Consider the following 17,749-nt stretch of genomic DNA (forward strand, 5'->3'; position numbering starts at 1 on the left):
GCTTATATAAAATTGATACTACATAAAATCAAGGACAGAGATTTTCATTAAAATATTCGATTGAAATCATATTTTCACCCAAAATGAAAATTCTGTCTTTTTTTTTGTTTTTACTGTCATGTCGTTCCAAAGTTGTATGCTGTTATTTTTACATTGAGCACAAAATAATTTTTGAAGAATCTTCATGCAACTCTTTTTTTCATACAACAAAATTTCATGCCAATCACAGCTTTCAAGCACCAAATAGCTTCATAAAAGTGTCACATGACTTGTGCGCTATATATTTGAGTCATATGATAGCTGTGTGTGAAGAACAGATGTAGGTCATTCACTGAAAATCTTCCCCTCTGCCACAGCTCTCAAATCTCATTCACATTTGGCTGCAGTACTGTTTTTTTTTTTTTTTGTTTGTTTGTTTGTTTTTTTTGGATCTCGACATTTATGACAAAGAAATTTCAGATGTTCATAGTAATAGTGCATAATGACTATACAATTTCAACCTGTTGATCAAACAAAGGCTGCGTCCGAAAATCTAGGTAGCTGTCTTGCTGCCTCGCTGTCTTATAAGAGAATGACTTGTACGGCAGCGTTTGTGCATGAAGGTACCTCACGAAACTGATTTCGGACAGACTTCTGAGGCAGCGTAACAGTTTAATGATCTACAGCAATATAGCGCGAGCTTTGGAGAGAACTAAACAAATATTTAATTATTACAGTAGTGATTTCTCGATAGAAATGATATCAAAATTGAAATATGTTGATTAAAATCGTACATTTATACACAAACTGATAGCAAACGCAACTTTCGGACGCCATCTTTATTTTTCTAGCTCAACTGTCACAGAATGGAAAGCACAGGATTGTGGGATATCAAAGGCAGCTAAGGATACATCTATGCTTCCTTCAAAAATCGATCTGAGGAAGGTATCTCATGAGACAGGAAGTGAAGCTAACATTGGATTCGGACGTGCCTTGATGCCTTACTACCTTGAAATGTGTCCGCAGAAGGCAGCATTTTCCAGTTTTCGGACACAGCCATAGCTATTGATAGGAAAACTTGAAATATAATGTTTCATAAGAACTTCTTTTTATGCTCTACATTTATTGTCCCTTTTTTGATGAGAAAACAGTCTTGATAGTCAGAATTGCCAGCACCTCATCCCTTATCCACCTTTTTGTGTGTTCCTCAGCAAACAAAAAAATCAAACTGGTTTAGAGTATGGCTTTTTATGTATATTTACTACATGTAAATGACTCAACAGTGCAGTGCAGCTTTAACAGCCTTTCTTGTTTCTGGCAAGTCTAGTGCTGCATTGGACAGCCTGTGTGAGAGGAGAGAAGATCCGTGCAGATAGGATGATGTGCATGAGAAATTAAAGCATTTTTATCTCCATTGCCAGATTCATGCTGCTTGTGTTGTCATAAACAGTTACGTCCCTCTCACTTACAGTGTCTGTCAGCCTCTGAGCGACACTTGATCAGTTTCAGGGTGGTTTGCAAGAATTTTGATGACTGTATTTTCATTTTTGGGGAAACTGTTATGTCAGTGTTGCTCTTGCAAGAGTCAGTTTTTTATTTATATTTTTTAAGCTAATATGTAAAATTATAATTTAATATTCAGCATTAAGCAAAAACCGTGATAAAGCTGAAACTAAAATTTTTTTCGACAACAAATTTACAGTTGTGTAAGGTAGGAATGGTTCGAATGGTTGTGGTTGGAATGTAATATTGACCAAACAGCTTCCAGGACACACATACACATTCCTGCTTTGTTGGGGGATTTATGAGTGTCCATTTATGCAGCAGCAGCATCTCTTTCATGCTCACAGCATACTTGCTTCATACTTGCTCTGCAGCAGCAATAATCATCAGCATATGTATCTGTGTGTGTATCTGTGTGTGTATCTGTGTGTGTGTGTGTGTGTGTGTGTGCGTGTGTGTGTGTGTGTGTGTGTGTGACCCGTGCTGGCAAAATGAGTCGCGATGAGCAATTTGAGAAATGAAAAAAATTAGTTATTGTTATTCTCACATTCTCTATGAAAACCCCTTCAAAATGAAATGATTTGATGGAATCCAACAGTAAATGACTGAGCTATACCTGTTTGAAGTTGATAGAGTCAGCAAAGTCAACTTTGAGAAAAATCAAGTTAAAGTTTTCTGAAGGTTCCACAAAATCATCTAGAGACAATACCTTAAAATCCTTGGTAATACCATCAAATTTGGCATAAATGAAGTTAAAACCTATATCTATGGGAAAAATATATATATTCAAGATTTTTTTCCATGATACCATAATTGTTTGATTAACATTAATGAAACAAACAGCCTATAAAGACCTACACCGCACGGATCTATTATGTTACACATCAGATGTTTTTTCCCAACAATTAACTAAACGTTCACTTAAGGCATAACATAACATAAGCTCACATAACAGATAATGTTTGCGTGAATACTCACCTTGAAATACTGTAATTCTGTGTGTGTGTATATCGGGATTGCGCACTCTGTGTGTGCGCTTCTGATCTGTCAGTCAGTTTTGTTTACATCAGGTTGCACACCATCGAGAATTTTATATATACAGTAAAGTATATACACTGATCAGGCATAACATTATGACCACCTTCCTAATATTGTGTTGGTCCCCCTTTTGCTGTCAAACCTGACCCGTCGAGGCACAGACTCCACTAGACCCCTGAAGGTGTGTTGTGGTATCTGCACTAAGATGTTAGCAGCAGATCCTTTAAGTCCTGTAAGTTGTGAGGTGGGGCCTCCATGGATCGGACTTGTTTGTTCAGCACATCCCACAGATGCTCGACTGGATTGAGATCTGGGGAATTTGGAGACCAAGTCAACACCTCAAACTCGTTGTTGTGCTCCTCAAACCATTCCTGAAACATTTTTGCTTTGTGGCACGGCGCATTATCCTGCTGAAAGAAGCCACAGCCACCAGGAAATACCGTTTCCATGAAAGGGTGTACATGTGGTCTGCAACAATGCTTAGGTAGGTCATACATCTCAAGGTAACATCCACATGGATGGCAGGACCCAAGGTTTCCCTGCAGAACATTGCCCAAAGCATCACACTGCCTCCGCCGGCTTACCTTCTTCCCATAGTTTATCCTGGTGCCATGTGTTCCCCAGATAAGCGAAGCACATGCACCCGGCCATCCACGTGATGTAAAAGAAAACATGATTCATCAGACCAGGCCACCTTCTTCCGTTGCTCCGTGGTCCAGTTCTGATGCTCACGTGCCCACTGTTGGCGCTTTCGGAGGAACCTATCAGGACCAGCATTAACTTCTTGAGCAATTTGAGCTACAGTAGCTCGTCTGTTGGATCGGAACACACAGGGCAGCCATTAGCTAAATCTATTTTAGTCATAAAAACGAACCTGTACATTTAAAAGTTGTGTATTTGTATGTTCCGATGAGCTGTGGAAAAACTATAGATTAGGGACTTCATTTGTGTTTCATTTGTGTTCTGCTGTTCAGTTTTCACTGCTATTTGGGGCATTTTCAGCCCAGATATATTCTGAGAAAGAAACCCAACAGCGTTTGCTCAGTTAGACGTCTGAAACTCTATCAATTGCTCATTAGTTTCCCACTGCTTGTGGTTCACCATACAGCACTCTACCTCTCTGTCTGTTAGCCCGTCTGTCTATTTCGTTTTGTCTCCTCTCTATTTTACCATTCTTTACAGATTTGATTTATTATACTTCACAGATCATTTTAATATTCTGATTTGCTGCTCAAGAAACATTGTTGAAAACAGTTGTGCGTCTTCATATTTCTGTGGATATCATGATACTTTTTTTTTTGCAGAATTCTTTGAATAGAAAGTTCAAAAGAACAGCATTTATTTGAAATAGAAATATTGTGTAACATAATACATGTCTTTACTGTCACTTTTAATCAATTAACTGTCCTTTCTGAACTATACTTTCTGAATAAATGGATTCATTTTGTAAAAAAAAAAAAGAATCTTACTGGCACCAAACTATATATAGGGGTGTGTATAAACATCCCTCCTGCTCATCTGTTCAGTGCAGACAGTGTTGTCCCCGGCTGAGGGTCATCTGCTAAGTACTTAAGAGGATTTTGCGGGTTGATTACTCCCTCTGGGCCCACAGACTCATTTCTGCACTGATATTAGCCCGAGATTTGCTTGATGAACTCGGTGTCAGCTTTGATTTGCAATTTAAAAAACTTTAACCAACTGCCATTCCATTTGCAATTTTAAATGTCATTTCTGTGCTTTTTAAACAGTGCTGGTGTCATTTTCAAAAATCAAATCGATTTTTTAATTCAGTAAGCAATAAGGAATTCACAGCTCAGCATGTCAACTGCTCATGTTCAGTTTAATTACATGCTGAATTATTATAGTACATTTCAGCAGAAATCTGGATTACAGCTTTAGATGATTGCTGGAGTCTAGAAACATTCATGTTTTTTGCTTGAAGTGGTGTAGTGTTTCACACACAAAAAGTGTGTTTTCAACAGTGTAATTATAAAGTGTGTTCCATTTGACACCTGCAATTGTAATTCAGGCCCTCTACTGAATTGCATCAATCACCCTCAAACACACTCAATGTATACACGTTTATAAAAACTTGGACCCACCTACAATTTATTTATATATATATATATATATATATATATTTATATTTATATATTAGGTGAACAGCATGACGAAGGAGTGGCACAGGGATGGTAACAGGACAGCGAAGGGAGGGTGGTCATAACCGGTGGTGTAAAAGCGGAAGAGATGTATAATGTCCTATGGCACAGACCCAGAGTTTCCTGGAGCCGACAGCTCACGGCGGAGTCGAAGGAGGGAAGAGCCAAGATGTAGATGGCGTGGCTGTCGACATCTGGGAGCCGACCGATGGAGACAAGGCCAATGGATCCACAGGCGCAGATGGAGAGTCGATGGAGCTGAGCATCATCGCAGGTTCTGGAGACTTGGGTGCAGCTGCGGTGATGAGCGTCGGAGGCGGAGCCAGAGCGCCCGAGGACTGGGGCCATGCCGGTTCAACCAAGGATGGCGGTGAGACTGAAGGGAAGGAGGAACCAACCGCAGCTGATGGGGTGGAGGGTCAGAGCGCAGTGGATAACCCGTAGGTCTGTGGCATAAGTGGTGTGACAACTGACCAAGGGGGAGCCTGTGGGACGAGGGAACCCGGTGGAGCAGATGGTGGGAGAAACCAAGGAGGAGCCAACAGGTCAATGGGCCAAGATGGAGCGAAGTGATCAGAGGCCGGAGGCGGAGCCCGTAGAATCCTTATGCATGGGTGCTGCTGGTGGTTGTGCGACCTGTGGCTCAACGTCATAGCAGGAACTCCCCGGAGAGAATGCAGGGCTGTAAACATCTGGCAGCGAAAGGGCTGGAGGACTGGGTGAGCTCTGTGGTGGTGGCGATGAAACAAGACTTGACAGAATGACAGTAATCATAACACAGTCCAAACAGGTTAATACAAAATATAAATCCCAGTCCATAGTGTTCACTATGCTGTCCTTACGCAGCAATATTTCTAAACAGTATATTTATTGAACATTTTCCAACTTAAACAAAACACACATGAATATAAACCATAATCATTGAAGATGTAGAGGAAAAAAAGAAAAAAAAAAAAAAGAAAAAAAGGTAACGGCAAAGTAACAATAAGCAGATTTATCCTAGGTCACTAAAAAGGAAAAGAAAAATGAGATACTTGAAAATTAAATGGATAACCACACTAAATACACAGTGGTAGTACAAAACAAAATTCGAAAATTCATGCACTCACTTGGGGTACATGAATAGGAAAACTCTTCATCAAGATAGTTGACACATCAATCCCTAGCTTACTGATATAAGGCTTCCAGACATTATAAACTGATCTGGTTGATCATTAACAATACGTTAAATATTCCAATGGGATTAGTTCCATTAAAATCCTGTGCCATCCAGATATAGTCGGAGTCTTATCACTTATCCATCTCGATAATATGTTTTTCCTGGCTGCAAATGTGAGAAGATTGTAAAGTCTCTTTTCATTTGATAAAGTCAAAGCTTTATCCGGCAGACTGAGGATCAACAATAGAGGATCCAATACCAACTCCTTAAAGATTTTATTCATTTCAAATACAATCTTGGTCCAGTATATTTGTAACTGATTACATGACCAAAGACAGTGAGTGAGGGTGCCAACTTGTGTTTTGCAATTAAGGCATAAAGGTGAATGGGTATTGTTAAATGCATGTCTACGGTTTGGTGAAATGTGCACTCTGTGTACAATTTTAAATTGTATCGCCTTGACACGATTGCATACTGAAATGGATTTGGCATATTTCCAAATATTACCCCATTCTTCCTCACTTATAGAGATAGAAAGTTCCCTCTCCCAAGCAAGTCTATTTAAAGCTACTTGTCCCTCAAATGTAACACTAAGAACCTTATAAAACAAACTCACTGACTTCTTTCCAGTTGTTTGGAAAAATAAGTTTTTCTATAGGAGATAGACTTCTATTAGTACATAATGAGGTGTCCTTCAAAATATAATTTCTAATCTGTAGAAAACGAAAAAAGTCCTGTTTTAATAATTGGTTTTTCTGTGCTGTATTTCAGGTGCTGTAGTTACTGCCTTTCTGTAGAGTTTCAGCGCACTTAGTTTGGCAATTGGTCCTTCTCCAGGAGGGCGTTCTCCAGCGGGATTTTCAAACAAGGTTTTAACTTTTAGGGGCCACTTAAATGACACCTTTCCTACTGAAAAACCAAATAACTTTAATGCATTCTTGCCGTTCATTTACATGTTTGGTCTATAGGTTTGCATGTTTGATCTATGCGAACTTTAATAATTTGGTAACGTTTTATCTATACATAGGGAAAGGAGAGGGAAGAAGGCCTTTGCAGGGGGTAGTTTAGTTGACACTTCAGGGCTGCATTATTGTCATTTCTAGATGCAGGACCTTCATCTCATCTGGATACAGCCTGGATCTGGCAGGCTGCGGCAAACCTCAGGATAAATAGAGAGAGACTAATATTAGCGTAGATGCCATTCTTCTTATGATGTAGCGAGTACATCAGGTGTTATGGGAAGTGTTTCCGGTTCCAGCTGACCAAATCTATGCAGCCTAATAATTTGCATGAATTGAATTATAGAGGTAGATAATGTGTTGTGTGTATGCAAGTTTAAACAGATGTGTTTTTAGTCTAGATTTAAACTGACAGAGTGTGTCTGCTTCCCGAACAATGATAGGAAGATTGTTCCAGAGTTTAGGTGCCAAATAAGAAAAGGATCTATCGCCTGCAGATTTTGAAATTCTAGGTATTATCAACTGGCCTGATTTCTGAGATCGCAATAGACGTGAAGGACTATAATGCATATAATGCATTAAAAGCTCGCTCAGGTAACGTGGAGCTAAACAATTTAGTGCTTTGTAGGTAAGACGTAAGATTTTAAAATCTATACAATGTTTAATAGGGAGCCGATGCAGTTTTGACAGAACTGGGCTAATATGGTCATGCTTACTGGTTATAGTAAGATCTCTAGCTGCTGCGTTTTGGACCAGCTGTAGTTTGTTTATCAGGCGAGCGGAACAACCACCCAGTAGAGCGTTACAGTAATCTAGCCTTGAGGTCATGAACGCATGAACTAACTGTTCTGCTTTTGTCATTGAGATCATATGTCGTAGTTTAGATATACTGTTAAGATGGAAGAATGCAGTTTTACAGATGCTAGAAACATGGCCTTCAAATGAAAGATTGGTATCGAAGAGCACACCCAGGTTCCTAACTGATGACGAAGACTTAACAGAGCAGCCATCCAGTGTTAGACAGTATTCAAGTTTTTGGTCCAAAAATTAGAATCTGTTTTTTCTGAGTTTATTAGTAAGAAATTACTGGTCATCCAATTTTTTATGTCAGCTACTGTATGCATTCCGTTAATTTTGTAAATTGGTAAGTTTCGTCAGGGCTTGAAGAAATATAGAGCTGAGTATCATCAGCGTAACAGTGAAAACTAGCGCCATGCTTCCTAATGATATCTCCCAAGGGTAGCATGTACAGAGTGAAAAGCAACTTTAACTTGTGATCGATATGACATCTCTTCGTTTACTACTACAAACTGATAACGGTCAGATAAGTATGATTTGAACCATGACAATAGAAATTCCACTAATTCCAACATAATTTAAGTCTATTCAAAAGAATATATTCAAAAGAATATTGTGGTCGATAGTGTCAAAAGCAGCACTAAGATCTAGTAACACTAATAGAGAGATACAACCATGATCTTTAATGAGAGCAGTCTCAGTACTATGGTACGGTCTAAGTCCTGACTGGAAATCCTTACAGATACCATTTCTTTCCAAGAAGGAACGTAGTTGTGATGAAACTGCCTTTCCTGGTATTTTGACAGAAAAGGTAGATTTGAGATCAGCCTGTAATTGACTAATTCTCTAGGATCAAGTTGTGTTTTTTTTAATAAGAGGTTTAATATTAGCCAGCTTAAAGGTTTTCGGTACATATCCTAGTGATAAAGATGAATTGACGATATTAAGAAGAGGATCTATGACCTCTGGAAGCATCTCTTTCAATAGCTTAGTCGGTATAGGGTCTAACATACATGTTGTTGATTTTGATGATTTAACAAGTTTAGACAATTCTTCATGTTCTAAAGCAACAAATGAATGGAATTTTTCCTCAGGGACACTACAGTGCACTGTCTGACATGATACTGTAGTAGACAGTTGTATGGTTATTTTCTCTCTAATATTATCAATCTTGCAAGTGTCCCCTTTTCCTCAGTCGTCAAGTGAGATGGTTACGGCTAGACAGCAAACTCACTTGTAAAAGAAAAAAAATCATGGCTCTCTTGAGCCAGAATGATAATTCTTACCCTATCGTCCATGTTTGGGTGGTCTGGTCACACTTTCCGGAGTGTGCATAGCAAACAAACTGATGAAGAGGTAGATGGATAAAAATCCAATACAAAATTAACGTAATCCAACAAAGGCCGAGAAACACACCATAACGTAAACGTGACCAGACAAAGACTAAGTGAACAGCAGGAACTTAAATACACATTGGTGATGAGCTAAATGACAAACAGCTGTGATGATAGTTAGTGTCCACGGTAACAGATTAGTGGTGGGAAAATCAAACAAAGGAACACAGGAAGTGAAGAATTACAAACTAAAAGTCCATGAAGAAAACAAAATTGAACATAATAGTGAGAGAAATAACACAAATTGAAGTATGAAAATAATATATTGATCAAAATATATGCTTTTGGTCCTGTGCATGTTGCCAAAACAGCACCGACCCGTCGAGGCATGGATTCTACAAGAACCCTGAAGTTGTCCTGTGGTATCCGGCACCAAGACGTTAGCAGCAGATCATTCAAGTAGGTTGCAGGGTGGGACTTGAAGTTTCAGCACATCCTACAGATGCTCAGTTGGATTGAGATCTGGGGAATTTGGAGGCCAGGGCAACACCTTGAACTCTTCATCATGTTCCTCAAACCATTCCTGAACAATGTGTGCAGTGTGGCAGAGTGCATTGCTGCTGAAAGAAGCTACTTCCACCATTGTCATGAAGGGGTGTAGCTGGTCTGCAACAATGTTTAGGTAGGTGGCACGTGTCAAATTGACGTCCACATGAATGGCTGGAAAAGCAGAACATTGCCCAGAGCATCACACTTCCTCCACTGGCATGTCATCATCCCACAGTGCATCCTGGTGCATCTTTTCCCCAGGTAAACAGCGCACACATAAAAAAGTTCTTCACGTGATGTGAAGAAAACGTGACTCATCAGACCCGGCAATGTTCTTCCACTGCTCAAAGGTCCAGTTCCAATGCTCACAGTGCCCATTGTAGAAACTTTCGACAGTGGACAGGGGTCATCATGGCACTCCGATTGGTCTGCGGCTACGGTTCTGTTGGCTTGGACCAGACGGAATAGCCTTCATTGCCCTTGTGTGTCGATGAGCCTTGGGCACCCAACAACCTGTTGCTGGTTTGTCCCTCCTCGGGCCACTGTTGGTAAATTCTCACCACTGTTGACCGGGAGCAACACACAACCCTTGCCAGTCACCTTGTCATAACAATTTGCCTCTTGTCAAAGTCGCTTATTCCTGCTCATTTGTCCTGCACTGAACACATTGATTATGAGAACCGATTGTTTGCTTACCATCTAATCCTCCCAGACCTTAATATGTGGCCTTGTTAGGAGATGATCAATGATATTCGCTTTACCTGTGACTGGTTATAATGTTTTAGTTCATCAGTGTATATCCAAGTGAAACGGCTTCTTGAACAAGAAAAAATGTGGAGCGGAACTTGATTTTGTCCATCAGGAATTGATTGGATGGTTGTGGTTTGCTTTTGCTGTGATCTCATATGAGTGACAGGTTGTCCTGCCCTTGTGCCAGAAGAGAAATGTCATTGCAAGATGGAGGGGAAGTTATTTTGATTAAACATTATGGGAGCACATGAATTTAAAAACATTTTCATTAAAAAAAATCATGGTGACTTTAAGAAATCAAAAAAAAAAATTGCTCTGGACTTCTCTTTGTGCATTCTTGCATGTTTTTAAGTTCTCATGTATGCTTAGTGCTTAAGTTTGTATTACATATAATTAAATTTTAGTGCTGTAAAGAAATTCAAATGCAGGCACATGAAACAAGATCATGCTAAACTCTGACTAGTAGTATGTATGCCTGCATGTTTCTGTAAATGTGAGAAGCTCCATAAAGGTTTTGCAGTCCTTTTACTCTCTCTCTCTCTCTCTCTCTCTCTCTCTGTCTGTCCGTCTTTCTCTAGAATCAGGCTGAGGCTCATTATAAAGGCCATAAACATGCTCGTAAGCTGAAGGCATTAGAGGCTCAGAAGAACAAACAGCAGAGACGACAACTCGACAACGCGCATCACAACCGAGACAGAGACAGAGAGAAGGAAAGAGAGAGGGACAGGGAGAGAGACAGCAACAGAGTAAAAACGAGCGCTCCGGATCCACTTCCTGCTCTGCTGGATGACACCGCCATGGAGGGAAGTAAGTGAACTCAAAGACAATTAGCCATGTAAGTGGGCATATTCGTTACTGCATGAAAACGTTTCCTGATGTGTAAATAAAACGTGTTACACAAAGCATAAAATGCATTTGCAACCCATTTATAAAATAGATTTTTATAACTTCATTTAACTTCAGTGATTTGATATCTTCCAGAGTATGTAGAGAATCAGAGAATATTGGAAATATTGTACGGGACTTGGGATGATTATCATAGGCTGCATAAAAATCTTTACGTATATATATATTTCTATATATATATATATACGTTCAAAAATTAAAAGTAACTTTTTTGTTTGTTTGTTTGTTTGTTTTTGAAAAGAAGTCTTATTCTCATACAGGCTGACCAATAAAAACAGCCAATGATTATTAATGAAACAGCCAATTATTATTTGACCAATACAATATTGTGAAATATTACAATTTAAAACGAATGACAAATGTTTTGTTTTGTAATATATTTTAAAGTATAATTTATTCCTGTGATGGTAAAGCTGAATTTTCAGCATCATTACTCCAGTCTTCAGTGTCACATGATCCTCTAGAAATCATTCTGATATGATGATTTGATGCTCAAGAGACATTTCTGATTATTACCAATGTTGATATATTGCATACAATATATTGCATATTTTATATAATACTATATATTAAGCTACTGATTAAAAGGCCTACTGGAAAGGTCAAAATAAAATACAGAGAGTGAAAATCTGGGCCAGATTTATAATAAGTGTTATTGTGAGACTTGAGTAAAAAAAGTAAAGAAATTTGGACTTTTGTCATTTTATTTTAATATGCATTTTAGAAAAATCATGAACTTAGCTTGCCTGTAGTTCCTTCACTGCTGTGAATATCCTTCAGTCCTGCTCTTCATGATCTATCCTGTGGTTTGAGGGGATTTAATTTCTCAGTGAAGGACCTGACTTTCCTCTTGTCATGGGGAAGTACTGTGACAGAGATCAGAACAACAAGCCGACAAAGAGCTTTGAGCTATCCCTCTCCAATAATCTTTACCTTTTCATCCCTTTAAAACTCTTTCTTCTTCTCCTCTGCCCAAACTATATAGAATATGATTAGAAAAGCAAACCGAATATGGGCCCAAGGGATACGATAAATAAAAAAATAGAGAGGAGAGAGTTAGAAACTCCACATCCTTCTGCAGCAAGACCTTGAGTGTGGAAAAAGCAAGCAAAAGAGAGAGAGAAAGCAAATGAAAGTGGAGGGCAAAAAGATCGAGAGCAAGAACACCAAGCTCATCAAATCACATTTTAATATTCGGCCCCATTCATGGCGACAGCGGTGAGAGGGCGCGTACAATCAGAAAGGAAGAAAAAGGGAGATTAGATAAGAGAGAACAGTAAGAGCGAGAGAGAGTTTAAAAGAGCTACAGAGATGGAGAATGAGAGGATTAGCCATTGCATTTTTGTCTCAGAGCCTTTGTGTTTGGATTAGCTCTATGCACATGCCAACACACCCTTCATGCTAGCAATGTGCAGAAATACCTACTGTATTTCCAAAATGTACACGCTGATGTGTTGCCCGAACAGCTAATCTGTCTTAAAAGAAAGATATTCGGGTTCACCTGTTCTCAATCTGAGCCTTTTTTTTAAGGGTCTATTATTTACCAAAGGCACATTATTGTGTTGCAAAACTGTGAGGAGTTGTGTAAAACTATTACCTTGACACTGTGTGACAAGTTAACTGTAAACTGCATGTGGAGGGACACTATTAGCAAGCTAGTTAACCCTAAAATGTCATATGTATTATTTTTGAAGTCTTCTACATCAATACAGTACTTTTTTTCCTTTTGTATAAAATCTACTATATGTCTTCTGCCCCCTGGTGGATTATCTATGCTTTTCAGAAAGTAGAAGGACTTTCAATATTATTCAATATTATTTCAAATATTATTTCCAAAACATGCATCTGTTTTTTTTTTTTTTTTTGCTAGGAAATCTTTGCTGATTTTGATAGTTAAAGCAAGTGTAATAATAATGTACGGTGTAATAATGGTAATAAAAATTTCAGAAATTTTGTTCAAATTTTGTTCAAATTTCGTCAATAATGTTTCAGAATTAATGTTTTCTGGATATAAGCAACTTACACATTATTTTATGCATGTTTCAGTCAAATATGATACAACCTGAGGTATATCTATTTTTTATTTTGTATATTTATATATTTGTTTTTGTTGTATATATTTAACGTGATTTATGTATACATTTGATACGTGTGTGTGTGTGTGTGTGTGTGTGTGTGTGTGTGTGTGTGTGTGTGTGTGTGTGTGTGTGTGTGTGTAAAAAGATAATCAAATTAAATTAAAAAGTAAAACAAATTAAATAAATATTTTACGATATATATATATATATATATATATATATATATATATACAGTACTGTGCAAAAGTCTTAGGCCACCACCAGCTTTTTGTTTTAGCAATGTTTTAATGACCATCCATATTTATTTTTTAGTCTTTATTACAATGCAAACTGAAAATACAGGAAATATGTATACAAAATGTAAAAAAAAAAAAAAAGTGAACAAAATTGTTTTTTATTTAGCAAAAATCAGTATGTAGTTTGACCTCCTAAACTAATTCCAGTTTCTCCAAAAAAATAAATCTCATCAGATTTAGAAATTTTTCTTGGCTTTCCAGTCCTTTTCCGTTCCATTTAGGTTCAAGAGAGCCGGTTCCTGCTATTGCTCAAGTGTAAGGGGAGGTCACTAAATACTTGCCACTTTAGCCTATAAAAGCTGTTTTTTCTGTTTTTTAATACTGCATACAAATTTACAGTATTTTCTGTTTATATTCTAATAAAGAGACTGAGAAATAAAATAAAAATGTAGATAAACTAGTTAGTGTCACTTATTGACTAGCCATTATGACCCATCCGTACATCAGCATATGTACATCAGTCAGTTACAATGTGGTATTTTGCTCACTGATGGGTTAACGCTCTCATTTAACAGATAGCACACTCTCAAACCCAGTGTCATCTCACACACATTCACACACAGGAGAGCTAATCACTCAATGGATTTTGAAACGCTCTTATGCTAACGCGCGCACACACACAGACACACACAAATTGAGCTGATTGCCTGATGAAATTAGCAGTGTTCCATCATTAAGCTCGCAGCTGCAGGGGCCAATCACAACTCTACAAGCATGTCAGCCATTATTAACAGCCATGAGACGCTGGAAATGGAAAGGGAGGATGGGAGGGGGGTTCTGGAAATATCTAGAAGAAAGGGTCCATTTTATAGCCGCTATTGAAACACTTTGAATGCTCTCGCTGTCAGATGTCACAGATCGTTTTCATCAGCAGCTTGCTGATGCAGTATCAACAAGCGCAGTATTTTACATTTGCTGAATTTATTTTTATGTTTGTTTGGGTTTTTTTTTTTTTTTTACAAAGAAAGAGTTAAATATAGTCATCATGCTCTATCCTGTTCTCTTCGCTATCCATCACTCCATTCTTTCACATCCGTCCCCGTCTGTTTCATGTTGCACATCTCTTTGCAAAGATTGAGCTGTCCACAATGGATAAGATTTAAAAAGAGTGACTCAGATCACATTAGTCTTTGTACGAGCCCTACTGCAAGACACACACAAACACACACACACACACACACACACACTCCACAGGGAGATGGGCACAGAGTGTTACCCAAGGCAATTCTCTCCATTTCATTAACTTTCACACATTTTTCAGGTGTGAAGGCAAACCTCCCACACACACGTGCTCACACACAACCTTCCATTTCCTGCTCTGTTTTCCTCACACTCTTCCTCTTTACCCCCTCAGGAACCCCCTTTTAGGGCAATTGGTATAATCTAAATCTCAATGAGGCATAGAAGGATCAGTCTATCTGATTCCCCAGAAGGGAGAATTCAACAGATCTGTGCACATATCAGAAAAGCAACAGAGTGTGATAAGAAACAGCCTCATGGACCACTTCTCACACATACCTGTTTTCACGTGTTTAAATCCTGTGTTAAATTACTCAGCAAAACTAAGGCATTAGGACTCCTACAGTGATTGTAAAGGTCAGTGCTGCACTCTCTGATGGCTCATAAATTCACAAACACCTATTACTGTACATGTCATGTGGAGGCAGTCCGGCTAGGGGAGGTGTTGGTTTTATGACAAGGCTGTTGCACAGACTTTACTAGCATCTGGAATGACTAGAGTGCATATGCTAAAGACATTGATAATGCGTTACTGTCAACATTTTGTTCTGTGGTTCTTGACTGGTTTTGCTTCAGGACCCAGATTTTACATTGGACATCAGGTTTTCATATTAAAAATGTTTAAACCTAAATAAAAATCAAACTTATATATTCATATTTTATTACCACAAACAACTTTTGAAAAACTCAACAGGCTAAGTGTAACATAACAATAATTAACATCAGAAAACACATTGTGGTCAGCACAAACTGTGTTATTTATCCTTTCAGCCTGTGTTTAATGTAGTCCTGGTCATATTTTCTTTTACCTTGTTCATTTGAGGATGAAAGCATGTCATATCCAGTCCATGCTAGCCTCTACCTAATTGGCTATTTCCATTTCTACATTTGAAGGAAGCTTTTATTTAAAGCAAAGCTTTTTTTTTATTTTTTTAAATCTATCCTCCTTATTCTTGACAAGCCTACTGCGTTTTGAGTTATGGGTTGCATTTCCGGTTTGTGGAACTTCCATTCAAAAAGACTGAAACGAATCGTTTCAAATCATAAGGTTGCCCTGCAAATAAAGCTTATCCGTCAGTGTGTCAATTTTCCTTGATGTTTTATTTTCAGACATCATGACAATAACGTAACGCTTAGTATTTTAACGTGACATGTTATAATGAAAATCTATGGCAAGAGTGATTTACAGTCACTGCATTCTTTTCCTCATGATTTTTTTCTCTCTTTTTTTTCCCCCTTTGCAACCTGCTGTTAAAGTATGAAAAAAGGACAACATATTTGCAGCCTGTTGTCCCAGTTTAATTTAAGATATATCCCATTAATAATTCACTGGAATGCGTGAAGAATCTCTCGTTTTTCTCCTCAAGGTTTCTTTCCAGGTTTGTTTTTACGGGTATATACAAATTATTATCTGCCAAAATGGCGGAAATCACTTTGAAATAGTATCACGCAATGCTGAAGTCAATGAACATTTTTGATTAAGGCAATGTACATGTTACATACTACAGATATATATTACTGCAGTGATATTTAATCCATCCATAATATTGCTGTGGAAAGAATTGCGCTTTTGGGGTTATTCATGATCTGTTGAAAGTACGCTGTTGATGCTTTTACACTTCTAAATGTCCTTTTAATGTTCAATGGATGAAGGGTGAGTAGAATAATGTCATTTCATTGTACCCAGAGCGAGCCTTTCACAGATTGTGTACAGCTTAACGGAAGCTACACCAATCATTTGCGCAAAGCATCATGGGGTGTAGGAATAAGGTGGATAGAGTAAGACAGTTGTAGCAAATATGAATTGTGATTTGTGATTCTTAGATTTACAAAAACAATATTTAAAGCTGCATAACACCCTGGAAGGCCAAAGGTGAATAGCCATCAATGGTTATTCAAATACGTGTCAAATTTGAGCCAAAATTCCATCCATAGGTTATTAATTTTAGTTGCACTTTATTTTACAGTACATGTACTTACACTGCCGTTCAAAAGTTTGGGATCGGTAAAAAGAGGTCTCTTATGCTCACCAAGGCTGCATTTATTTGATTAAAAATACAAAAATAAAATAATATTACTACAATTTAAAATAGCATATCAATGTTGAAAACACTTGTGTGCAATTTTTTTCAGGAATCTTTGATGAATAGAAAGTTCAAAGGAACAGCATTTATCTGAAATATAAAGCTTTTGCAACATTATAAATGTCTTTACTGTCACTTTTGATCAATTTAATGTATTCTTGCTGAATAAATGTATTCATTTCTTTACAAAAATAAAAATTAAAAATTCTTACTGACCCCAAAATTTTGAACAGTAGTGTATAATGTTACAAAAGCTTTCCATTTCTATTCATCAAAGAATCCTGAAAAAAAAAAAAAAAAACTTTCAACATTAATTAAATATTTCTTGAGCATCTAATCATCATATCAGAATGATTTCTGAAGGATCATGTGACACTGAAGACTGGAGTAACGATCCTGAAAATACAGCTTTGACATCACAGGAATAAATTAATATATATTCAAATAGAAAACAGTTATTTTAAATTGTAATAATATTTCGCAATATTATTTATATATTATATATATATATATATATATATATATATATATATATTAAATGCAGCCTTGGTGAGGTTCTTTTAAAAACATTAAAAATCTCACGGATCCCAAACTTTGAATGGCCAGTGTACGTATACTTACAGTATACATACCTTAGAGAGTACTAGTTAATATAAGGTAACAACATGGGTAGAGGTTATGTATGTGCAGTATGTACATAGGGAAGAGGACTGTAAAATAAAGTGCTACCATTATTTCTATTAAACAGTTTTATTATGTTTGTTTAGATGATCACAAAATCTGGTTCCAGTACCAAAGCGGCGGTATTATTGAAAAGTCAATAGAGAGGTGAAAAAATGGTTCTGTGTGCTCAGTGAAACTGAGAGAGCACCTCATTTGATTTCTCACTGCCCATGCTGCTGTGGCCCTTATCTTCTT

The 17,749-nt window shown here is 37.6% G+C and overlaps 1 protein-coding gene across 8 annotated transcripts in view; it reads left to right on the forward strand.

Annotated features, from left to right (window-relative positions):
• znf385c (zinc finger protein 385C) overlaps positions 1-17,749 on the forward strand; it is a 113,670-nt gene that overhangs the window by 86,607 nt on the left and 9,314 nt on the right. For all 8 annotated transcript variants that reach the window (XM_048209471.1, XM_048209478.1, XM_048209447.1 and 5 more), the window contains one exon: positions 10,807-11,035. In XM_048209471.1, the coding sequence (XP_048065428.1) occupies positions 10,807-11,035 (229 nt within the window). The remainder of the gene's footprint in view (positions 1-10,806; positions 11,036-17,749) is intronic.

The sequence above is a fragment of the Megalobrama amblycephala genome, linkage group LG1, assembly GCF_018812025.1.
Source record: "Megalobrama amblycephala isolate DHTTF-2021 linkage group LG1, ASM1881202v1, whole genome shotgun sequence".
Classification (NCBI taxonomy): Eukaryota; Metazoa; Chordata; class Actinopteri; order Cypriniformes; family Xenocyprididae; genus Megalobrama; species Megalobrama amblycephala.